This window comes from Myotis yumanensis, unplaced genomic scaffold (assembly GCF_028538775.1).
Source record: "Myotis yumanensis isolate MYYU_CA2020_CCGP unplaced genomic scaffold, mMyoYum1.0.hap1 SCAF_9, whole genome shotgun sequence".
NCBI classification, from domain to species: domain Eukaryota; kingdom Metazoa; phylum Chordata; class Mammalia; order Chiroptera; family Vespertilionidae; genus Myotis; species Myotis yumanensis.
Genome location: NW_027223760.1, coordinates 3,797,179 through 3,823,203, shown reverse-complemented (window position 1 = coordinate 3,823,203; position 26,025 = coordinate 3,797,179). Strand labels below are relative to the sequence as shown.

The window sequence follows — 26,025 nt, the reverse complement described above, 5'->3', positions numbered from 1 at the left end:
TCCCCTCGACAAATCTCGGCAGCTGGTCCGCCGCAGGATGTTGCAGGTTCTCTCTACCAAGACTGCACCTCATAAGTCAGAAGTAAAAAAGCAAAAGCAAAATAGCCACCGTGGGTTGGGGACAAGGAAGAAGATGATATAACAGCAAAAACCACAGTATACAAATGAACACTGAGTAAGGTATACAATAAATGGGAGATTTCAGACTTCCAAGGCCCTTCAACTTCAGGCATTAATTAAGATAATTACGTAAATAACGACTGCCATTGCATTTAAACATGAAGCATGGGCAACCAGGTAGCTGTCAGTAAAGCGTTAATGTCTCCTGATGGCACAGTATTTAACCTACCATCTGGATTAAATGCTTACAGAATTACGCACTATCGAATATAGATCACAATTCACTGCACTTCTGTCTGCTGGGTATTTATCATGATTCCTATTAAGAGAATATCAGCACAATGACCAGGGTACTAAACTTTTTATACCTGGAATCATTGAAAGAAAAAAAAGTATTAACATATTTCAATAAGTACATTTAAATATCAAATCATGTAAAAATAACCAATATGTTTTATGTTCAGCATTAGAAATTCATAGACTTATTTTTTTATAAAGTTTAGCATGCTATGCTATCTTTAAATTCTCATTTTTCTAAATGTCCACGGTAAACTGAGAACAAACTCTTTCCTATAAATATAATCTCCATTCCTACAAGTATAGTCTTCATTTTTAATCATTATTATTTTATTGGGAGGGGGAAAAATTAATAGCCCATTCATAAAGACTAATGTACCATTTTTAACATATTTCCTTTGTACCAGTATTTTATGGGAGGATAGGTATAAAAATCAATGGGATGGCTAACCAGTCTATTACTAACAAGTTCCTAACCAGGACTTAATCAAATTTCCCCTTAGGTTTGTACATATGCACCACATCAGTAAGATGCCAATGTCAACCCTAAAGATGACAGCAACCCTCCTTAGGAAAGAACATCAAGAGAAGCCAGATGAAGAACATACCCCCAAAATTTTAAGTCTAAACAAAAGGAAAGAAGAAATAAACCCTTGATTATATAGTCTTCTATTTAGCAAACCAAGAAGAAAGAACTATTTTAAAACCTCCTTTACAAATTTAAAAAACAAAACAAAAAGCAACTACCTGTTCATCTAATTTATAGCCCATTAGTAACATATTCTGTAAATATTTAAAATCACTACCAACCTAAATTAATTGTTTACTCTTAAATGATTTCCAAATTTTATAATAAATGTGCTTTATTCCTAAGATCCACTAACTGGCTTATTACCGTTACTTAATAACTTGGTAAACGCTAGGTGTGTATAAAGACTTTCATTAAACCAAGGAAAGCTATTTTTACATAATGAACATCTTAGCTCATAAACACTTTCACTAAAAATTAGCTTATAAAATAAGTAAGTTATTGAAGCCCAAGTGTATTTCCCAGAACAGGTGTTGATATAATTGCCATTATTCAAAGCAGAACATGAAGATATAAGATATAACCTGGTCCAATCCATAAATTTGTATTATTGATGGATGGTGTAATGAGGGGATGGGTATGAAAACCAATGGAATGGATAACCAGTCTATTACTAACCAGTCCTAACCAGTGGCTCAATCGAATTTACCCGTCAGGTTTTAAGATGCTAATGTCAACCCTGAAGACAGCAGCCCTTCTTAGGATTACAGCAGTCCTCCTTAGGATAAAACCACTCATTTTATCACAATGGGAAAGCTCGCGTGTGTGATTAAAATATCAGGACTCCAGATACAGTACTTCTAAACTTCCTTAAACTGTTCCACCTTAAATTCTTTTAAAAGATTCTCTCTTGTGATTGTTTCATTTCCTACTTCAGGTCTTCAAGGCATTGGCAGCAGTCCAAAAGAAGGAACCAATCAAATAGGTACAACACAACAATGCCTTAGAACTTAACTCTGGAGAGAAGCCAGATAAGCACTTGGAGGATGACATCATCACCCTCCAGGGGCAGAACTGGCGAGCCTTCCAAGCTAAATTAATTTTACACTTTCTCGTGGACCTCAGAAAATTTTGTTCTCTCTACTACCAAAGCCAAATCCACAGATTAATAAAATGGCCTTTAACCAAAACTCTACAACAGATAAAGAGATTTTTATGATTTGTCTAAACATATTAGATAAAAGTTTTTAATATAAATATATAGATATACAAATACCTTAGTAAATTCTTGTTTCGTTTAAAAAAAAAAAAAAAAAGAACATCTTTAACTTCAGAAAGGGCATTCTCAGTATATAATTAACTACTTAGAAAGAAAGTCCACACTATATTGTAATAAGAGTTTACAAGACAGTTCAACATTCTCTTAACCATAAAAATAAATCAATAAATGGCACATAAAGAACATTAGTGAAGCCCTAACTGGTTTGGCTCAGTGGACAGATCATCAGCCTGTGGACTCAAGGGTCCCAGGTTCGAGTCTGATCAAGGGCATGTATCTTTGGTTGCGGGCACATCCCCAGTAGGGAGTGTGCAGGAAGCAGCTGATAGATTTTTCTCTCTCATCGATGTTTCTAACTCTCTATCCCTCTCCCTTCCTCTCTGTAAAAAAATCGATAAAATATATATATTTTTAAAAAGAACATTAGTGAAAAACACTTTGATTTTGCTGTTCTCTTATTATATTCTTACAAACCATTAAAAACTTACTTAGCGGAAGGAAAGACTTCACTAATTTTTTTTTTACCTTCTTTTCCATTTACGTTATGTTCTTTAAAGTTCTCTTCCACAAGTTAACTTTTGTGATCACACTGATTTTGTTAATATAGTTAAGATAGCAAATTTTTAAAAATAAGAAAGAAATTTTGAGAAAAGGAGTGTTTTTTGGGTTAATGCTGAGTCATAGAGCACCCTATGAAAGTTGAAAACATGAGAAACTGTTCAGTAACACCATTTATACAGTCACAAACAATGCAATAAAGAGAAGTTATATACTCATAATGCATCCCAGCCATTTAGATTAAAATTGCTTATTTTTGCCCTAGCCAATTTGGCTCAGTGGTTGGAACATCGGACCTTGGACTGAAGAGTCCCAGGTTCGATTCCAGTCAAGGGCACATACCTCGGTTGCAGGCTGGATCCCTCTGGCCCCTGTAGAGGCGCGCGTGGGAGGCAACCAATTGATGTGTCTCTCTCACATCCATTTTTCTCTCTCTCTGTCTCTCCCCCTCCCTTCCACTCTCTCTAAAAATTAATGGGAAAAATATATCCTCGGGTGAGGCTTAACAAAACAAAAACAAAAAATTGCTTACTTTCTCTGTCCTCTATGTTTTCGCGGTGCTGAGTTTTGAATTTTCTCACAGGTCCCATTGCTGTTGTCATCAATGTCCTTCTTGCTAGAAGGTTGGTTTTTCCACGGCAAGATAAATCCAGGTGTTACTCTAAATTGTCTTAAGTCTCCTTGTCCTAAGGAACTTTTTTCACCACAGTAACAAAAAGCACAGAGCTGTTCACTGGTAGAAATGAAAGTAAGGGAGACAGAGAAAGAGAAATTTAATTTTTCAAAGTGACAGCTACAGATAGCTGTGCTTTAAAATTAAATTGTTTTTAGTGTAAGACATTTTTAAATGCTAGTATGATTACAATTATACATTTGCAATTCTACTTTTCCACAGCATGATTTTTTTAAAATAACAAACATACCAAATCAAAAAATTATAGTTTATACTTAGAAACACAATTTTCTTTTAAATCTGATTCAAGAAACTCAAAGTATTAACAAGAATAACGAAAGTGAAGCTAAGACTAGGGAAGAGGATAGTGTTTAATGGCCACACAATTACATACCAGGTTTGTAAACAAGTGGTAACAAAGTTTTTATTAATCGCCTGATAGGACGTTCTTTATGCACAATACATTACCACACACACAGATACAGGGAGAGACATGAAGACATAAATGTAAGTTGTTTTGGGGCTGGACAGCTAACGAAGGGAGGAGTGAAAGGGGTTCCACAGGAATGGGAAAGGATGAAGAAGTGGAGCAAGGACTGGGAGAGCAGAGAAACTGTTTCCTAGGATACACTAATGACAGGTACCTGAATTATGCAATTATGAAAACTATATAACACAAAGAATGAAGCCTAGTGTAAACTATGCACTTTAGCTAATAATAATATATCACATCTGGGGTATCAGTTGTAACAAATGTAATACCACACTAATGCACAATGCTAACAATAGGGGAAATAGAGGCAGGAGAAGGTTGGCACCAGGAACTCTCTGCCATCCACTTGATTTTTCTGTATACCTAAAATTGCCCTAAACAATAAAATCTATTAATTTTTTTAAAGAAACTATTTTAAAAGTTAAAGGACAAGAACAATATATGCTTGTGGAATATATGCTTAATGAGGGACCTTAGAAAGAACAGAATAAAAAGTACTGTCTCTCTTGGATATATTTCTTTTCAAAGCTCATTTACAACAGCTGCACCCAAAACTTTCTTCCCATCAATCAGTTTCCACCATCACCTCTGCCGTATCTACCCCACGAACGTCATAATGTCTTGCATTAACAGGTGATAGAAATAATCTATAATCTCTTTTAGGTAATTTTTTATTTGAAGATCTAATTGGCTTTATTAAGTGATTCATGAACGGGCAGTATCCCATCTAGCAACTAGAAGGGGCTCTCTTATTGATATTGGGTCTCTCTCAACTAATTTCCTTTTGTTTATGAAAGTTGACTATTTACGTTTTTCCAATATTACTTATTTCAATTTAATAATAAATGTGTTGCCCCTGGATACACACACACACACACACACACTTAAATGTGGTCTACTTTCAGAGAAGTAGCGTCAAATAGAAAAAGAAAAATTTTTTCTTGCCTTCCTTTGCCAGTGTCTTATTAATTTTGTAACTTTCTGTGTGTAATTCTCTCTGCACTAGTAAGCTGACATTTCTCTCCGCATACCTAATTTCTGGCTTGTCTCTCTCTCCTGGAAAGATTAGCTATGAGCAGCAACAGTCGGGCTGACACCAGCCTCACTGACAACACTGATTAGAAAGCCAACCAATACTTTTGAAGTATTGATAGAAAATATCTTAACCTTCCATTTCATATCCAAAACCATCACTCAAATGTAAAAGTGTTGCTTTGGCCAGTGCGCTAAATGGTTAGAGCACTAGCCCATGCACCAAAGGGTCATGGGTTCGATTCCTGGTCAAGGGCACATACCTGGGGTTACAGATTCGATCCCTGGCCCTAGTCAGGGTACATCTAGGAGGCAATCAATTCGATGTGTCCCTCTCATATCCAGGCTCATTCTCTCTCTCTCTCTCTCTCTCTCTCTCTCTCTCGCTCTCTCTCTCTCTCTCTCTCCCCTCCCCCTTTCTTCCTCCCTTACTACCACCCCCCCCCCTTCTACTCTCTCTAAAAATCAATGGGAAAATAGGCCAGGATTAACAACAACAACAAAAGTGAAAGCGTAATAAAATCATTCTTAGGCTTATAAGACCTCAGAAATTTTACCATACAATAGGCCCACATGAAAATATTTTTAGAGAAGTACTCAAATTATTGAAGCTTTAGGAAAGGTTGAAAGAGATGTAGAAAGAAAGTTGAACATCTCAGAGTAATTTGTTACTTTGGGGGTCACAGGGGGAACCCCTGGTCTCCACTTCGGATTTAGAAAGCTGCAGAACATTGCTCCCTCCTTGCCACCAACACTCGCCCGACAATCTACAAATTCACTTCTCTTGGCCCCATCAGTCTGCAGGAGTTGTAGGGCCACCAGTTCACCTGCAACCGAAGGACAGGCATTTCCATAAGGTGATAAGATACAAACCCCTGTTGCATCCGGGGAAGAGGCCCCCTTATGTCTTACAAGCAAGATAAGAAGAATTCAGTAAAAAAATTAAGAAACTGATGAAGGCTGAGTGTCAGAGTGTAAGACATCCATGACCCACAGACACAAGAGGAATCTGTCTGTGGGCCTCCCAGGTGCCCATGTGCATGGGAAGAGTCCCATGGATGTGCCAGTCATGGTCCTAGCTGGGGGAGGGGAGTCTGGGAAGTCACAAAGACCCACCCAGATTGTCTCTCCCATTTTTCCTGGGAAACAAAAACCTTAGGCTGGTTGGGGGGACAGCAAAAATCACCATGCTGCAATGGTGACAACCAACTGTGGATGAAGGAATAGAATTAGAGGGATGGACTTTTAATCCTGGACAAGGAGCAAGGCTACATCCTGGACCCAGGTCTCCCACAGCTGAGGCAATGGCATGACCAGTGAGAATACCAATCCCTGAAACCTAAGGGCACTGTGCCTACCTAAGAATCAATTTGAATCGGAACAAGAAGCATCCTTCCTACCCACTCTCCAGTGGAACTCTCACATATCACTAGTGGGAGCACAAAACAGTACAGCGCACGAGGAAACATGTTGGTGTTTTCCTTTAAAATGATCTCTCTCCCAGGCATTTACCCAAACGAAATAAAAACCCTATGTTCACATCAAAACCTAGAAGAGACTATTTACACCAATTTTATTCATAACTGCCAACAAAAGGAAACTGCCCAAATACTCTTTACTGAGAAATGCATAAAAAACTGTGGCAGGCAACTCCATAAAACAGAACCCTACTCAGCAATAAAAACAACTACAACTTATGCAATTACACAGATAAACCTTGAATGCATCATGCTAAGAAAAAGGATAGATACTTTAAGGTTCCACTCACATGATGTATTTGCACAGGCAAAACTATAGGAACACGGAATAGGACAGTGGCTGCTGAGGGCAGAATCCAGGGTCAGGGGTGACAACAAGGGGCTTCAGAGAAGTTTTGGTGTGATGGAACTGTTCTGTTTTTTGTTTGTTTTGTTTTTTGTTGTTGTTGTTTTATTGATTTCAGAGAGGAAGGGAGAGGGAAGAGAGAGATAGAAACATTAATGATGTGAGAGAATCATTGATGGGCTACTTCCTGCACACTCCTCCCTGGGGTTGAGCCCACAACCCAGGCATGTGCCCTTGATCAGAATCGAACCCGGGACCCTTCTGTCCACAGGCCAATGTTCTATCCACTGAGCCAAACCAGCTAGGGCTGGAACTGTTCTTTACCTTATGGTGGCAGGGGTTATAGGACTGTGAATATCTAAAGTAACTAGAAAATTAAATGCCACAGATTGCAGAGATATGAAAATATAAGACTTTTTGAAAAAAATCAACCAAAACTGTAAGTTTCAAATTCTTTCAAAATTAAATTCAATAAAAAATTATGAAGTCTGAGCCTTAAGGTAAGGGACACCATCTTAAAAGCAAAATATAATGTATAATCAATAGGAAAAAAATTATCAATCCAATAGAATGCAGAAAAAAGCCCTGCCTTCGTTTAATTAACTCACCTCTAATACCTTGGCAGGGCCAGACCAAATGATTTCCCAGGCCTCATATGGCTCTTGGGCCAGACGTTCCCCACCTCTGCGCTAGAGTATCGCTTGGTTCTACACCTGAGCGCACAGACACCCCTCCCCACAACTACACAGCAAGGCAGCAGCCTGAAATGTAAAGCTACTAAATAATAAAATTCCATCCAGGTTCACATCCTAAGCTGTGCTCTCCTGTTGCTCATCTCCAACCAGCTGCATTCATCCTCTAACCTGATTTTGGCTTCTACACCAACTGAGACCAGGGAGCTCGCTGACTCTTCAGACACAGAGCGCTGCAGGGCCCGGGCCAGCGGCTTGCTGCTATCCGCCTCCACCTCAGCATCCTCTTCTGCAGACTGTTCTTTGATTTCTGCTGCATAGTGAACAAGAAAATAGAGAGTCATTTTTGCATTACATTCATCTTCGGTGAATTTACCTATAAAGCACATGTCATAAATAAAAAAGGATAATACAATGACAATATTTCACTAACAGGGAAAAAGTTTATGTACATGATTAACGGCATGGCTTATATATTTATTCTCTACTGCAAAATGATCATCAAATAATGTAAAACAAGCCATACTTTTTCCTTGTCCTCAAATTACAATTCACTCTAAGAAGTTTTCTTCTAGTAGGAACTGTTATAAACCTGATGTTCAGGATTACAGCAGTTCGTCTACAGAACAAATGTATTTCAAAGTAACTCATTAAAAAAAAACTTTCTTTGCAATTCATAAATTGAGATTATGGTCAATTTGAAACAATCATTATGCCCTCTAATAATCAGCCACTCTAAAAGCTAAATAATTGAAAAAAACACACCTTTACTCTATTGCCTTTTCAACTACCCTCAAGACTCCACCCTAAGCACCTCACATGTACGTACTCTCTAAGGAGGCAACGTAACTGCTGCAAGGATTTTCTAACACGATCACCCTTCACATCATTCTTCTCTGCCAACAGAATTCTTGGCTGAGACGCCTAACTTCACTCAGATCTCTCTGCACCCCTACACACACACACCACCCCCTCACAGCCCCTCAAGCTCCTCCTCTCCGCCTGTCCTCCTTTCACCACCGAACTTTATGAAACGGGCCTCTGGAGTGACTGCACCCATGCTCCGCACCACAGCAACCAGCCTCTCCACCACCCAGGGCAGCAGAACCAACAATCGGAAATTCACCTGACACCAATGACTGCCTCCTCCTCAGCGAGATGCTCTTCTGCCTTTGTAAGCACGGGGGACAACAGATTACCATAGGCTCTGGTGTCATAAAGAACTGGTCCCAGGCCTGGCCGGCATGGCTCAGTGGTTGAGCATAGACTTAGGAATCAGAAGGTCACAGTTCGATTCCCAGTCAGAGCACATGCCTGGGTTGCCGGCTCGGTCCCCAGTGTGGTGTGTACAGGAGGCAGCTGATCAATAATTCTTTCTTACCACTGATGTTTCTATCTCTCTCTCTCCCCCTCCTTTCCTCTCTCTGAAGTCAATAAAAACATTTAGAAAGAAAAGATCCAGTCCCAGGTACCAGCTCTACCAACTACTAACTATAGGTACAGTCTGTCTCAGCCTCGATCTACTTGCCCATAAGTTAGAAGATGCTAACAAAGAGGAACTGGTCTAACATCTGTCCCTGCAGCTGGTTTCTCTCAGACCTCAAAATGTGGGTACAGCCCTCTCTGCATGTGCTCTTCTGTGAGGCACTTCATTACTATCCAGGTCTCAACAGTCTCCTCTGGACTTAAAGATTCCTAAATCAACATCTCTGATCGTTTCCTCTCCTGAGTTCCGGATCCAATTTCCACTGCACACGAGACACACCCAGCAGCTGGAATACTGACCCTCACACCACATTTGATCTCTAATTTCTGGGTTAGCACTTCAATCTGAGTCCCCTACCTTTGGGACCATCAGAGTCCTCTAGATTAAAAATGAATGTTAGGGAAATATTTTGACAAATGAATAATTTGGAGAACTAGTCATTGTTTCGTTAGAAAAGGGACAAATAATTATAAATCGTGTCAAATAATAAAATTAATGATAAGATGAGGCATCAAATAGATGGCTTTGTTTTTCCTATTTAAAAGAACATGTTTCTTTTTAAAATTGAAAGAGAAAAGTCAGTCATAAATTACATTTTTGTGGAGCCTATCAATCATGGCACCTACCCTGCCTACCCCAGCCACAAAATGGATGTAAAGTACCTAAAACCAAATCTACCAACATAAAGTGCACTCCATCAAAAGTTATAAAAAGATCTCCAAATTTTACTATATTAAAATTTTTAATTTATATACAACAAAGCCCTCCCATGGACAAAATGAAAAATATGCAAAGACCGGAAGAAAATAAACATAATCTGTATCCCCTAAACGGTATTTAAATCCAGAGTAAGTAAGGTATTCCACAGATGAATAAGGCACATAACCAATAGAAAAATGGACAAAGGCCGTAGCCGGTTTGGCTCAGTGGATAGAGCATCGGCCTGCGGACTGAAAGGTCCCAGGTTCAATTCCGGTCAAGGGCATGTACCTTGGTTGCAGACACATCCCCAGTGGGGGATGTGCAGGAGGCAGCTCATCGATGTTTCTCTCTCATGGATGTTTCTAACTCTCTATCCTTCTCCCTTCCTCTCTGTAAAAAATCAATAAAATATATTTTTTTTAAAAAAAGAAAGAAAGAAAAATGGACAAAGGACAAAACCCATACTTCATTCTCATACACTATATTTCCCAAGGGGTTTTTTTTGTTTTTTAATAATATTTTTTATTGATTTCAGAGAGGGAGAGAGAGAGATAGAAACATCAATGATGAGAATCACTAATGAGCCGGCCCCTGCACATCCCCCACTGTGGATCCAGCCCGCAACCTGGGCATGCGCCCCGAAGACCAGGAGTCAAACTGTGACCTCTGGGTTCATAGGTCGATGCTCAACCACTGAGCCACACCGGCCGGTCTCCCAATGTTTCTTTGCAGCCAAGCCTGACAGGTTCTCACCATCAGAAAATGACCAGAAGTGACCATGCAGCTTCTACCTCCCCTGAAAGGGCTAATCGTTCCCCCCTTTCCCATGCATTGTAACCTGGACATATCAGCCACCGAGGTGTCGCACCCGAGGTGAGAGCAACGTACCAAGGGAAGACAGAGACACAAGATGGAAGGAACCTGGGACCACAGACTACCAGAGGGAGCAAAGATGCCCCATCAGTCGGGACCTCTCGTCTCAGGAATATTACACAAGAGAAAGTTGTTTTGTTTAAGCCACTGGGGTCTCTGTCACAGCAGTTTAACCCATGTCCTAACTAACACGGAAACTGGTATCAGGAGTGGGGAAATGCCACAACAAAAACTTCAAATAGGTGGTTTGGTGACCAGGCAATGAAAACAGTGACACTGGAGTTTAGAAATCAAATGACTCTTCTTATGCTGTATCAAAATATGTGACAGATCTTTGACCTGCAATGACATGGAAAGTAGACCGGGTATCTACAGAGCCTGCAGATCTAGGGGAAGCATCTGGAAAGAGCCAGGATTTGTATTGCCAGCCCTTAGTGCTTTTACAACCAAAGGTACAAAGCAATACAGATCTGCTAGAGAGTCTCTCTGCCCATTACATATAAAGTCTTATACAATGACCACATGTAAAATCCCCGTATGGGAGCATTTCACTTCTACTCAGAGATGCCCAGAGCATGTGTGGGATACGCTTTTCTGGCACCAATTCTATTACTAGATAAGGAGAAAGAGTGAGAGTTCAGAGAAGAGATGAGAAATGTAAACGAGGAAGAAGAAGACTGTCTCAGAAGCATGTAGGACTGACCCCAAGGGATCAGGGTCACAGGCCATTACCATTCTAAGAGCAGCTCCGTTTAGCCTCCACCCCTAACCTAGTCCCTACTCAGTACCACTCACAGCCTTTAGTCAGAATTTTTCTTCCCCTCAAAAAGAAAGTACATAATAACACTTTTAACATTTTTAGTGTTGTGTTGTTTGTTTTTTTATTTGCTTACAACTAAAGAGAAGCAAGTAGGAGGACAGTGTGTCTGTCTGTCTCTCTCAAATTAGACCTAAAAGGAAGCGGGCAAGGTTAAACTTAATGGTAGGTTCGTAGTTTTCAAGTCCACAACCTTCTGAAATTAGGTTCACTACATTTAACAGGGAAGAAAAACAGATTCTTAACTATAGGCTTTTCCCCTCAGAAATGGGAGCAGGAAGGAATAAGCCTGATCCACAGAGAGAACATACGACAGGCTCTAGGGGTCCATCCTGTTCTCTCTCTTCCTCTCTGCCCATGAACCTAACCCGTATATACTAAAGAAACAGCAAAGACGGTGGGTTTGGTTTTACTTTTGGTTTGGTCCTTTGTCTTTAAGGAGTAAGGAAGACTCTTCTACCTACTTCTTAGAGAGCTGTTCCAGGCACAAAATAGAAAAAGAAAAAGGTACCAATAAAGAACCCATCTTTTTTAACTGTCGCTCTTCATCTAGTGGAATAAGTTGGGTCTTACTGTCCATCAGCGTCAAGGCAGGACAACTACATACGTGTTTGTGTCCCTCTCTTCTCCTGCCCTGAGTCTTCAGAAGATGTCAGAGTGTGTCACAGCAAGATGTGGAACACAGTGCTCTGGATGAAAGGACTATCAACCAGCGGCAACGCAGGAAACAGTTCTGATGCCGGTTGCCAGTTATCAGTTTATTATTGAAAATGCACTCTTGAACACCATCCTGGGCTGGTGCCTAAAGCAAAGCACTCCACCCTGGGGTGCCTAGAGGGGGTGATTTTATCCTCAGCCCCTACCAGTGCTTAATCTGGAACCACTAGGTGGCACATGTTCGGGGTTAACTACACTAAAGAATCCATCAGAGAGGGGGTTCCTAAGAGAAGTTGACAGCCAGTGCCCGTCACTCAAAGACACTGCTTTGTGCTGGGCAATTCTTTGGGGAAACAAATGTAAATGGGATACGATGGTAAACCAGATCTAAAGTCTGCCATTCCACCTCTGACAACTGTTACTTAATCCTAAATAGTTGGTTTTATGACAAAAATAAAATTTAAATGAATAGCAAAGGCTATTTGTTGGGGTAGTTAAAATCAAAGCCTTGGAATTGAATGGTCCAGAATTTGAATCCTAGCTGAGTCATTTGCTAGCAATGTGACATTGGTAAGTTACTTAACCGCATCTCAAGTTCAGTGTGCTAATCATTTAAAAGACAGCTAACTACTCATCTGGTGTGGCTCAGTGGTTGAACATCGACCTATGAACCAGGAGATCGTGGTTTGATTCCCAGTCAGGGCACATGCCCTGGTTGCAGGCTCAATCCCCAGTGGGGGGTGTGCAGGAGGCAGCTGATCAATGAGTGTCATCATTAATGTTTCTATCTCTCTCTCCCTCTCCCTTCCTCTCTAAAATCAATATATTTTAAAAAATAAAATAAAAGGCAGCTAATTAATACCCTCTAGTATAAAACTGTCTTTAGGATCAGAAAAGACAATACATGCAAAGACTTAGCCCCCTGCTTGAAGTATACATGCAGTAAGTGTGGGTATGTGATTGCTATTCCAATTATCCACATTCACACACGCTATTCTAACTATGTATTAACTTTCCCATCTAGTTGGACAATACCCCCCCGACATCGAACACATGACGTCAGATCCCACGTTATGAAACTGTGTTGTGAGAAGTAATAGGAATGAAAACTTATTCAGAACCTCCTGGCCTCGTGCTAGGGAGTTAATAAATCACTTCTTTAGAACGATTTTTCACCAAAGTAACTACTGACATACATTCTATTCAAATGGTAGCCAGTACAAAAACAGAATCGGGATCCTTATCTGTAAAGAGTCTAGTCAAGAGACAACAAATGGTAATGCCAAGACACAGTAATTGTTGAGGTGGAAGTACGAGGTGTAATGAGGTAAGGGAAGAGATGAGGAGTGCAGCTGAGAAAGGAATAAGAAACCCAGCTAAGCGTTCTCTCACTCCACCCACCCTTTTAAATAATAATATCTGACATAATATCCTTATTTAAAAGATAAAGAAACTAAAGTCTGAAAGAAGAATAAGAAGCTCAGATCACTGGGTAACAGCAAGCAAAGCTGAGAGTCAAAGCCAGAGGGCGCTCTTTCCACCAGCACACAAGATAACAGGGTACCAAGGCACCTGGCACAGCAGCTGGCTGGAGTGCAGGAGCTCTACAGCTAGACTCATGATAAAGCGAAATGTTCACTTTCTACTAAGGCTGTGTGACTGAGGAACATTTGTCGAATATGAGATGATATCTGAAAATACAGAGTTTTTCTCTTTATTTTTTAAGCACTACTGAATAAGATTATAGAGAAAATACCTCACAGCCAAGTTCATAGAAATAAAACATTTTGATTTGGGACAATGATGAAATTATTTCCCTCAAAGGTTAAATAATTTATTTGAAAGAGCTATATGTGTCCTATGAATATATTCAGCACACTCACCAACATGACAGCGTGACAGACTACAAGATGTCAAAAATAGCCCAGCGCCCAATTATGGCTTCCCTCATTAGCACACAGTACATGCCCTCAAAGCACCATATCTTTTAATGAATTTCTAAAATGCATTTAATCAAGTGTTCTTAGATCTTGGAGAGAGAAATTACATCTTTATCTTTACTAACCTTTGAGATTTGGAGTTCTCAACAGCCATTTCATTATGAATGTGCACACAAGCAGAGCTGGTATAGCCATAACCGTGTCTCGACACCAGCAGGAAGCAGGTAATTTCTTATCACATTCAGTGCTTGCAGATATCTTAAAATATCATTTACCCTCATCTCTACTTCTAAATTACAGTAATTGTTAAATTAGATTTTATAATTTATGGGCAATTGAAAATCACATTACAAAATTACAAATTTGGCTTTTTACTATTTTGATCTTATCTATATATATAAAAGCCTAAGCGACCATTACGACAGGTCACTATGACACACACTGACCACCAGGGGGCAGACGCTCAATGCAGGAGCTGCCCCTGGTGGTCAGTGCGCTCCCACAGCCAACTTCCCGCAGTCCCTCCCCCTGGAAAACCCCAATCGCCCGCCAGGCTGAGGGACCCCACCAGTGCACGAATTCATGCACTGGGCCTCTAGTTAAATATAATTATCTTTGAAGTCTTATATATTGTATCCATTTTAAAACATAGCTTGGAAAAGAGCCTGCCAAAGGGGTTAATGGCACAGAAAGCATCCGATTCATAGGAGACAGCACTTGCACTGGACTGCGCTCTACGAAAACAGGTACCAAATCTGTTTTCAAACCAGAGTCTATCACAAAACCTGGACGACATTCAATACTTGTTAAACTCATTACAGTGGGGTCTTGACTTACGAGTGTCCCGACTAACAAGTTTTTTGAGATACCAGCTGTCTCTCGGCCGATTTTTTGCATTGAATTGACAGAGTAATTTGAGTTAACGAGCTGTCTTGGAACGAATTAAACTCGTAAGTCAAGGCCCCACTATATATACCATGTAATATAAACCATGCAGATAAATATTATACACATATAAAGACTTAGAAAAAGCACAAAGATACACAAAATACTTTAAATTGGCTAGTATTTACAAATTACATTAGTCAACACTAGCAAGTTTTTCTAGTAACCCAAACACTATGCTGGCTTCTATTAAGTAGAATAAAAATTATTTTTCTCTCCTAACTCCCTTTACTTACACAGAATGACAATACTTTTCATGCTTCTTTTCTACTAAGACTACAGAAGAAAATACGTCTAAGAAATTGTGTGAGTGTGTCCTTTCCTTTTGAATAGCAGTGGCCAAAAAAAAGTTGGCATTTCAACAGTTCCACTTTCTGGATGTGTTTGTATCTTACTGAATCTAACATATCTGCTGCAATCAAAATGTTAGCACTACTGCAGAAACAGAAAAAGAATTAGCACTACCATAGAAACAGAAAAAGGAAAAGACAAAAAAGCAAATATTTTATTTATCCTACCCTTTATTCACGAAACTACGTAAAATATTGATGCTGATTATTAGTATGAAGTAGCCAGTTATTTTCACAGAGCAGAGAAAGACTTTTAAATGTAGCAACTAAAAATCTATATACATAAAAGCCTAAGCAACCATTCGACCATTCAACCAGTAGCTATGATGCACACTGACCACCAGGGGGTAGACGCTCAGTGCACAGGCATGGAAACATGGAACAGTCTGATGAATCTCAGAGGGAAGGAAGGGGGCAAAGGAAAAGGCAGGAAGAGATTAACCAAAGGTCTTATATGCATATATACTAGCGGCCCAGAGCATGGATCCATGCACCGGTGGGGTCCCTTGGCCTGGCCTGTGGGGATCGGGCCGAAACGGGCAATCCAACATCCCTCAAGAGGTCCCAGATTGCGAGAGGACAGACCAGGCCGAGGGACCCCCCCCAGGGCCTCTAGTAAATACATAAAAATGTGGCCCCGTTGGTGTGGGTCAGTGGTTGAATGTCAATCCATGAACCAGGAGGTCACCAATTCAATTCTCTGTCAAGTCACATGTCCGGGTTGTAGGCTCAATTCCCAGTAGGGGGCTTGCAGGAGGGAGCCAATCGCTGTTTCTCTCTTTCCAATCTTTTCCCTTCCTATCTCTCTAAAATCAATAAAAACATTTGAAAAAATAAATAAATAAACGAAAATGTGACCCTAACCGGTTTGGGCCTGCGGACTGAACAGTCCCAGGTTCGATTCCGGTCTAGAGGATGTACCTTGATTGTGGGTACATCCCCAGTGTGGGACAAGAGGCAGCTGACCGATGTTTCTCTCTCACCGATGTTTCTAACTCTCTATCCCTCTCCCTTCCTCTTTGTAAAAAATCAATAAAATATATATTTTTTAAAATGTGAAAGATTGGTTTTCTCTAAGACGTAAAACTTTTGGGGGGCACTTTTTTTTCCTTTTTTTTTTTTTAGTCCTCACCCGAGGAAATGTTTTGTAATGGCTTTTAGAGACACAGGAAGGGAGAGGGAGAAGGGGAGGGAGGGAGGGAGGGAGGGACAAACATTGATGCAAGAGTAAAACATCAAGTGATTGCCTCCTGCACTTGCCCTGACCAGGGATAGAGCCCACAATGTGGATATATGTCCTGACTGGGAATCAAACTTGCAACCTTTCAGTGCATGAGACAACACTTAACCAACTGAGCCACATGGGCCAGGGGTAGATCTTAAAACTTATAGCTACTTATTCTCTTTATTAGAGGCCCAGTGCACGAAAGTCATGCACTGGGTGGGGGTGGGGGGAGAGGGGGGGGCGCCTCAGCCCAGCCTACACCCTCTTGCAGTCCGGGACCCCTCGTGGGATGTCCTGCTGGCTTAGGCCTGATCCCCCCAGAGATCGGGACTAAGCAGGCAGTCAGACATCCCCCTCACTAGAAGGCCTAGGACAGTGGTCGGCAAACTCATTAGTCAACAGAGCCAAATATCAACAGTACAACGATTGAAATTTCTTTTGAGAGCCAAATTTTTTAAACTTAAACTATATAGGTAGGTACATTATTATTAACTTAATTAGGGTACTCCTAAGGCTTAGGAAGAGCTACACTCAAGGGGCCAAAGAGCCGCATGTGGCTCGCAAGCTGCAGTTTGCCGACCATGGGCCTAGGATGATCTGTCTAGAATACAGGACAGAGATCCAAAAAGAATAAAAAATTACAAAAAGAAGATAAACGGCAACAAACACAGTGATACAGTATGATGAGCATTTAATTAGAGAGAAGAATGGTATAAAAGCAGTATGAGAATATATAATAGCTGAGAATGTCCAAAAACAAATGAAGACTTCAAGAAACCTCAAATACCAAAATGAAAAAAGTGTACCAAACCAACACAATAAAACTATAAATTAATAACAAAAACAAAAAAGAAAATCTGCACAAATACTTAGAAATTTTAAAGACTCTCTCAAGCCCTAACAAATCAAAGGGGAGATCAAAGCTGCAAGTGAAAACCACTCAGAAAATAAAGCTAATAAGAATAATATCCAAACTGAAAGGAAAACACCGTAAGTCGTATTAAGAGAAAAAACTCACCAGCCTTAAGCAATTTATTTTTTCGTTTAGTAATTAAGGAAAATGAATGAACCAAACATTACTCCATAAGCTGAAAAGGACATCCACAAAAATTTCTACAGCCCACATGATACAAATAGTGAGTTTAGCAAGATTGCAGAGTACAAGGCAAACATACAAAAATAAATCATAGCTTTATAATCGGAAAGCAGTTTTTAAAAGTGTATTATTTCTGCCCTAGCCGGTTTGGCTCAGTGGATAGAGCGTCAGCCTGTGGACTGAAGGTTTGATTCCAGTCAAGGGAACATACCCAGGTTGTGGGCTCAATCAACGATCAGGAGGCAACTGATCAATGATTCTCTCTCATCATTGATGTTTCTCTCTCTCTCTCCCTCTCCATTCCTCTCTGAAATCAATAAAAATATATATATTTTTAAAAGTGTATCATTTCTGCCTGGCCAGTATGGCTCAGTGGTATTAACCCATGAACCAAGAGATCATGATTTGATTCCTGGTCATGGCATATGCCCAGGTTGTAGGCTTAATCCCCAGTAAGAAGCATGCAGGAGGCAGCCAATCAATGATTCTCTCTCATCATTGATGTTTCTATCTCTTTCTCCCTCTCCCTTCTTTTCCTCTCTGAAAGTAATAAAAAAAACTATTTTTTAAGACCAATGAGCTTCTAGCCAGATTAACTAAGAAAAAAAGACAGAGGATACAAATTATTAACAAATTATCAAAAATTAAAGAGGGTACATTGCTACAGACCCCATGGACATTAGAATAATAATAAAGAAATACTATGAACAATTCTATGCCTATAATTTGAAAACCTAGATGAAAAGGATCAATTACTTGTAATTGTAATTGTAAGACATAATTTGCCAATACTCATCACAAGAAAGACACACTCTGAATAGGATTATATCTGTTAAAGAAAGTGAATCAATAATTAATATCTTCCAAAACAGAAAGTGCCAAGCTCATATGGTTTCACTGGTGAATTCTACCAAACACTGAAGGAAGATTTTATACCAGTTCTGTACAATGTCTTATGGAAGATAGAGGAACTACTTCCTAACTCATTCTATGAAGCCAGTATACCTTAATACTAAAAAGAAACAAAGATTTTACAAGAAAAAAAAAACTACATACCAATATCTCTCATGAACATAAATGCAAAAATCCTCAACAAAGTATTAGCAAATCAAATTCAACAAAGTATAAAAAAAATTATACACCATGACCAAGTGGGATTTGTCCCAAGTATGCAAGGCTGGTTCAATATTAGAAAATCAACTACTGTAATCCACTGCATCAACAGGCTAAAATGAAAAATCACAGCATCATATCAACAGATGCAGAAAAAGCATCTGCTAAAATCTATTGATGATTCACACACACACACACACACACACACACACACACACACACCTTCAGTAAACTAGGAATAAAGGGCAACTTCATCAACTTGATAAAAAATTGCTACAAAAAAGAAACCTAGAGCCAACATCATATTTAATAGTGAGAAACTAGAAGCTTTCCTAGTAAGATCAGGAGGAAGGACGGATGATTCAACACCCCTTTTCAATAATGTACTGGAAGTTTTGGCTACTGCAATAAGACAGAAAGGGAAATAAAAGGCATGCTGGCTGGGAAGAAGGAAATAAAGCTGTCTTTGTTTGCAGAACATTTCTGTAGGAAATCTGAAAGAATCAACAAAAAACCTCCTGGAACTAATAAGCTATTATAGAAAGGTTTCAGGATACAAAGGTTAATATACAAAAGTCAATCACTTTCTTATATACCAGCAATAAACAAGTGGAAACTGAAATTTAAAAAACATATATCATTAACAGTAGCACCTCCCCCTCAAAATGAAATACCATTCCAACCTTCATGGATTGGAAGACTCAATATTGTCAGGATGTGAGTTCCTTCCTATTTAAACTATATATCAGTGCAATACTAATTAAAATCCCAGCAAGTTATTTTGTGGGTATCGACAAAGTGATTCTAAAGTTTATATAGAAACCCAGAATAGCCAACACAAGGTTGAGGAAAACCAAAGTGAGAGGACTGACACTACCTGATGCCAAAACCTCTATGAAGCTACAGTAATCAAGACACAGTGGTGCTGATGAGAATTAGACAAGCAGATCAATGGAACAACATGGACAGCCCAGAACCAGACCTACTAAATAAAACTGACGCATCTCCGAGAAAGGAGCAAAGGCAACACAATGGAGAAAAGATGGTCTTTTCAACAAATAGTGCCGGACATCTACGCACACAAAAATGAATCTAGACACAGACCTCACCCTTCACAGAAATTAACTCAAAATGAATCAGAGACCCAACTATGAAAGGCAAACCTGTAAATCTCTTAGAAGATAACAAGGAGAAAATCTATATGACCTTGAATATGGCAAGGAAATTTTAGATACAACACCAAAGGCATGATACTTAAAAGAAGTAACTGATAAATTAGACTTCATTAAAATTAAAAATTTCTGCTCTGTGAAATACAATGCCAAGGGAAATAGGAGAAAATATTTGCAAAAGACATAGCTGATAAAGGACTGTTATGCAAAATATAAAAGAACTCTTAAAACTCAACAATAAGAAAAAAAAACTTGACTTAAAAATAGGCCAAAGACTTTTAAAGACACCTCACCAGAGAAGACATACAGGTGGCAAATAAGCATATGAAAATATGTCCTTTTTTTTACTATTCTCCTTGTCCTGTGTGTTCACTAAGAAAACTGGGTAAAGACCACATTATATATGTTATCAGGGAAATGTATATTAAAAAATAAGACACCACTACATACCTATTAGAATGGCCAAACCCAGAACACTGACAACTCCAAGTGCTGACGAGAATGTGGAGCAACAGGAACTCTCCTTCACTGCTGGTGGGAATGCAACATGGTACAACCATTTGGAGACAGTTTGGTGGTTTTTTTCAAAACTAAACACACTCTCACCATATGATCCAGCAATCACGCTCCTTGGTATTTATCCAAAGGAGCTGAAAACATGTCCACAAAAAAACCTGCACACAAATGTTTATAGCAGCTTTAATTCATAACTGCCAGAACTTGGAAGCAACCAAGATGGCCTTCAGTAGGTGATGGATAAACAAACTGTTGTATATACATACAACAGAATATTATTCATCAATAAAAAGAAATAAGCTATCAAGCTATGAAAAGAACCTTAAATGCATATTACTAACTGAAAGGAGCCAATCTGAAAAGTCTATGGAGACAGTAAAAAGAACAGTGGTTGCCACGGGTCAGAGGAGAGGAAGGGATAAAGTAGGCAGAACAGAGGACTTTTTTTTTTTTTTTTTAGTGTATTTTTATTGATTTCAGAGAGGAAGGGAGAGGGAGCGAGAGATAGAAACAATGTTGAGAGAGAATCACTGATCAGCTGCCTCCTGCACACCCCCTACTGGGGATTGAGCCTGCAACCCAGGCATGTGCCCCTGACCAGAATTGAACCCAGGACCCTTCAGTCCACAGACTGATGCTCTATCCACTAAGCCAAACTGTCTAGGGCAGAACAGAGGACTTTAGGACAGTGAAACTACTCTGCAAGACACTATAATGATGGATACCTGTCATTGTATGTTTGTGCAAATCCATAGAATGTACAACACCAAGAATGAACCTGAGAATAAACTATAGACTTAGGGTAATAATGATGTGTCAACATAGGTTCAACTCTAACAAATGTATTATGCTGGTGGGGGTATTGATGATTGAGGAGGCTATGCACTGTGTAGCGGTAAGAGGTATATGAGAAATCTCTGCACCTTCCACTCAAGATTACTGTGAACCATTAACTGCTCTAAAAGCTATAGTCTATTTAAAAAATTAAGGTAAGGTTAAACAAAGTATCAATGTGAGCGGGTGTTCATAAGCATGTGTATACACTCACATCTATGTATTTACTAGTATATCACTAAAACGAAATAACTATTTCTCTACACAAAAAAACATGATATTCATCCTCAGAGCCTAGATGTTTATATCTAATCCTATTCTCCCCACTAAAAAGAACTAGGAGTCTTGGGGTATAAAGAATGAGGGATGGGCCTGAAAAAATGCTGTTACCAAAGAGCAATGCTTGCACATTTTGAGATATCAAAAAAGACTCAGAAGCCAATTGAAAAGAGACTCCCACTAGCTACACTCTGACAATTTGAATAAAATGAAAAAGTTTGATTATAATTAGCTAAATCATAATTAACCAATTATAACTAAAACAAGTTTATGAAGCCCTAATTATATAATGATTCTCAAAGAAAAGTGGAATTCTTCTTCTTAAGTAACTAGCACTGCATCCAAGTTTTTGTATTCATAAAGGAAAGTGCAGAGACTGGTAACAGCCACCACCTCCAATAGAAAGACTGGATGTTCTTACCAATTAAACATAACAAATTGATCCATGGGATGGATGTCTTGCTACTTTCCCAATAACCACTAGTAAGACAGCATTCTCAACACTCACACCCCACACACCCCCTATAGAGTGCTCATTTTCATAAATACTCTTCTATTACTACAAATCATTAAAGAAATGTGTCAAGACATGGATTTTACAGGAATAAGAGGCCTTCCAATAAACCCAGGGCCTTGAGACATGCAGAGAAGTTCAAGCCTTGCAGCCAACTCGAGCATGCTTTCAAATTGACTGGAAATGTACGGAACTCTTCCCTTTGCTTGGGTTTCTTTGCAGGTTGATAGTTTTAACAATAGTTCTTTGTCCTTTTCTTTACTATTCTCCTTGTCCTGTGTGTTCACTAAAAGAACTGGGCAAAGGCCAAGGGCAAAGGCCAAGGACAAAGACAGAGCAAAAACTAACGCATTTGGCTTTATTTAACTTTAGTATAAAAGGCCAGGATGAGAAACAGATCATCCTGTGGCTGTTAAAATCTTTCACTAAACTGTATTTGCCTTGACATCCCATGGGAGATAGTGTGAGGAGATAAGTTTATTTGTGAGGCTTCAGGTAAGAAAAAATTAAGTTCCAGAATATTAGTTTTGTGGTGATGTTCCAAGCACAGAAGACAAAAGTCAAATGCCTGAGAAAGGACTGTGCTTAGTGCACTCTGAGAATAGCAAGGGACCAATGTGGGTGTGGCCCAGGGAGCAAGAGTGGGAGATGTGGTTGGACAGGCAGGTTAGTAGAGCATGAAGATCATGGTAGGGACTTTGGATTTTATTTTAAGTATCACTGGAAGCTTTGGATGGTTGACAGAAGAGGAGAAGACTCTTACTTTGGGTTTGAAAAGATCACTCTGGCTATTATGTGAAGAACAAGACTAGATTGGGGCTATAGTAAAAGCTGTGAGAGCAGTTAGGAAGTGGTGATGGCAAGTACTGGAGGGACAGCAGTGAAGGAGGTGACAGTGTTGTAACTGAGGCTATATTGTGAAGTAAAACCCAGAGGACTTTCCACTGGGCTTCATACAGTAATCACATGCTGCCTAACAACGCACAAGAGAAATGTGTGCATAGGCAACATCTTCACTGTGTGAGCTCACGGAGTGCGCCTACACCAACCTGGGGGGTGGAGCCTACTGCTGTAACTGTATGTGCATACTTTCATTCGACCAACAGCACAGTAGGTGTGTTCATATCACATCACCCCAACATGCGAGTAATTGTTGCACTACAACATTATGACGGCCCTGACATCACTAAACAATAGGAATTTTTCAGCTACAGTATAATATTGAGACCACTGTTGTATGTGCCGTGTGTCATTGTCAAAAACACTGTTATGTGGCCCATGATTGTATTTTTATTTCTTAAGATTTTTTAATTGATTTTTAGAAGGAGGAAGGGAGACGGGGGAGAGATTTGAGGAGAGAGAGAGATCAATGTAAGAGCAGAACATCAATCCAGTCCGGCCAGTGTGCTCAGTAGTTAAGCATGGACCCATGCATCAAGAAGTCACTGTTCGATTCCTAGTCAGGGCACATGCCTGGGTTGCAGGCTTGATCCCCAGCAGGGTACGTGCAGGAAACAGCCAAAAGATGTTGATGTTTCTCATCAATGTTTCTATTTCTCTCTCCCTCTCCCTTCCTCACTCTCTAAAATCAATAAAAACAAATAAAAATTTAAAAAAAAAAACACGATCTGGCTACGTCCTGCACTCCCCCTACCAGGGATCAAGCTCACAACCCAGGAACATGCCCTGACTGGGAATCAAACCAGCCCCCTCTTGGTGCAGGGGAGAATGCTCAACCAACTGAGTCATACCCTGCCATGGCTCCATTATAATCTTTTTTATTTTTCCATTGATTTTTTTAGAGAGAGTAGAAGGGAGTGGGGGGAGGGGGAGGTGGAGGGGAGAGAGAGGGAGAGGGAGAGAGAGAGAGAGACAGAGACAGAAACAGAGACAGAGACATCAACTGGTTGCCTCTTGCACGCACCCCAACCAGGGCTAGGGATCGAACACAACCCTTCGGTCCCTAGGCCGATGCTCTAATCATGGAGCCATGCCCTGGCTGGTTTGGCTCAGTGGATAGAGCATCAGCCTGCAGACTGAAGGGTCCCAGGTTTGATTCCAGTCAAGGGCACATGTCTGGTTTGTGGGCTCGATCCCCAGTAGAGGGTATGCAGGACTCTCTCTGAAATCAATAAAAAATGTTTAATCATGGGACCATCATAATCTTATGGGACCACTGTTGTATGTGCTGTCTGTCATTGACCAAAACACTGATTTGTGGCCCATGACTATATGTTTAGCCTGAATAACACATGATGTCACTTATTGAGGCGGAAACACTGAGAGAGAAGGTTTTGGGATGATAATAAATAGTTCCACAGAGGACACATTAACTTTGAGATCTTCTTTACACATATTAAAGATGGTAAGGCCCTGGTCGGTTTGGCTCAGCGGATAGAGTGTTGGCCTGCGGACTGAAGGTTCCCAGGTTCGATTCCGGTCAAGGGCACATGCCTGGGTTTGTGGGCTCGATCTCCAGTGGGGGACATGGAGGAGGCAGCGGGTCAGTGATTCTCTCTCATCATTGATGCTTCTCTCTCTCCCTCTCCCTTCCTCTCTCTGAATTCGATAAAAAAAAAAAAAAAATTTTTTTTAAAGAGAGATAAAAAGGAAGCTAAAGATATAGGGTGTGTTCGAAGCAAGAAAAGAGATGATAATATAATTTTTAGAGTTGCCAACATATAGATAATATTTAAAGTAACTAAAATGAATGAGACCACCTAACGTATGGGAGAATGAGCAAAACAGAGTGAAGAGAGACCAGAGAGGAAGGAAGAAGGTAAGAGGATGTGGTATCCTGAAAGTATTGGAGTGTGTGGGTTTTGGTGGGGTTTTTATATTGTTTTCAAAGAGGAAGGGAGAGGGAGAGATAGAAACATCAAGATGAGAGAGAGCATCATTGATCAGCTGCCTCCTGCATGCTCCCTACTGGGGAATCGAGCCCAAAACCCTGTCATGTGCCCTGACTAATCCAACCGTGACCTCCAGGTTCATGGGTCAATGCTCAACCACTGTGCTCAACCACTGTGCCACACTAGCCAGGCCTGAAAGTCTTTTTTTTTTTTTTTTTAATTAAAGGTCCAATCCTGAAGGTGGCTAGCTGCAGGAAACAGTACTGAGTAGTGAAGGTGAGCGTGGCAATATGACATCCTTGGTGACATTGACAAGAACAATGTCAGCAGAGCAGGAGGAAGAAAACGTGACAGAAGTAGGTACATGAGATAATGGTCAAAAATAAGTTGCAGCAATGTTTGCTATAAAAAATGAGCAAAGAAGCAATATAGAAGCTGAAAAGGGATGTTTGATCAAGGGAAGTTATTTGTGCTCAAATGCTCATGGTAATGACCCACTGGGAGAAGAATTCACGATGCCAAGGAAAACTGAAGGTCCATAACAAATGCAAGGGGACAGACTCCAGGACACAAGTGTAAGATCGGCCTTACTTCATCCCATTCTGGCAACAGGGAAGGTGGAATGTATAGGTAGAGATGCAAGCAGGAAAGACTTGACAGGAGTGAATGTGGAATTTCTTTCCTGGTCGCTTCTATTTTTTTCCATTGGAGTAATAAGCAAGATGATGGACTGAAGAATGAAAACAATGGGAGGACATGTTAGAAGGTTGAAGAAGAGCGAAGGTGGTTCAAGAATCATCACTGATAACAGGAGAAAGAATGTCTAAGTGAAAGTGGGATGAGTGGAGGGCAGCAATCATGACCTTCTTGTGATGTGAGGTCATAAATTTAAAATGAAACTAGTTGGCAAGTTTATGGTGTTTTCCTGTCGAAAAATGCAGAATGTGGGTTTTGTTATGAAGGCAAAGCAGTGGGAGAACGGCAAAGGAGTTGAGGGTACGTAAGATAATGACTACAGGGAGGGTCAGAGAATCTGACCTGGAAAAGGATGGTAACAAACCGTGTTGGTAAGATCACCGGACTGGAGGACCCGACATGGCTGGTGTGGACATTAGGAGACAATGAGCTGGGAAAAGAAGAGGCAGTAAGTATTTACA

General features: G+C 40.1%; 1 protein-coding gene across 14 annotated transcripts in view; it reads right to left on the bottom strand.

Annotated features, from left to right (window-relative positions):
- Nucleotides 1-26,025, bottom strand: part of KMT2C (lysine methyltransferase 2C) — a 255,758-nt gene that overhangs the window by 156,566 nt on the left and 73,167 nt on the right. For all 14 annotated transcript variants that reach the window (XM_070423607.1, XM_070423606.1, XM_070423611.1 and 11 more), the window contains 2 exons: nt 7,669-7,810; nt 3,316-3,516 (listed from right to left, as the gene is read on the bottom strand). In XM_070423607.1, the coding sequence (XP_070279708.1) occupies nt 3,316-3,516; nt 7,669-7,810 (343 nt within the window). The remainder of the gene's footprint in view (nt 1-3,315; nt 3,517-7,668; nt 7,811-26,025) is intronic.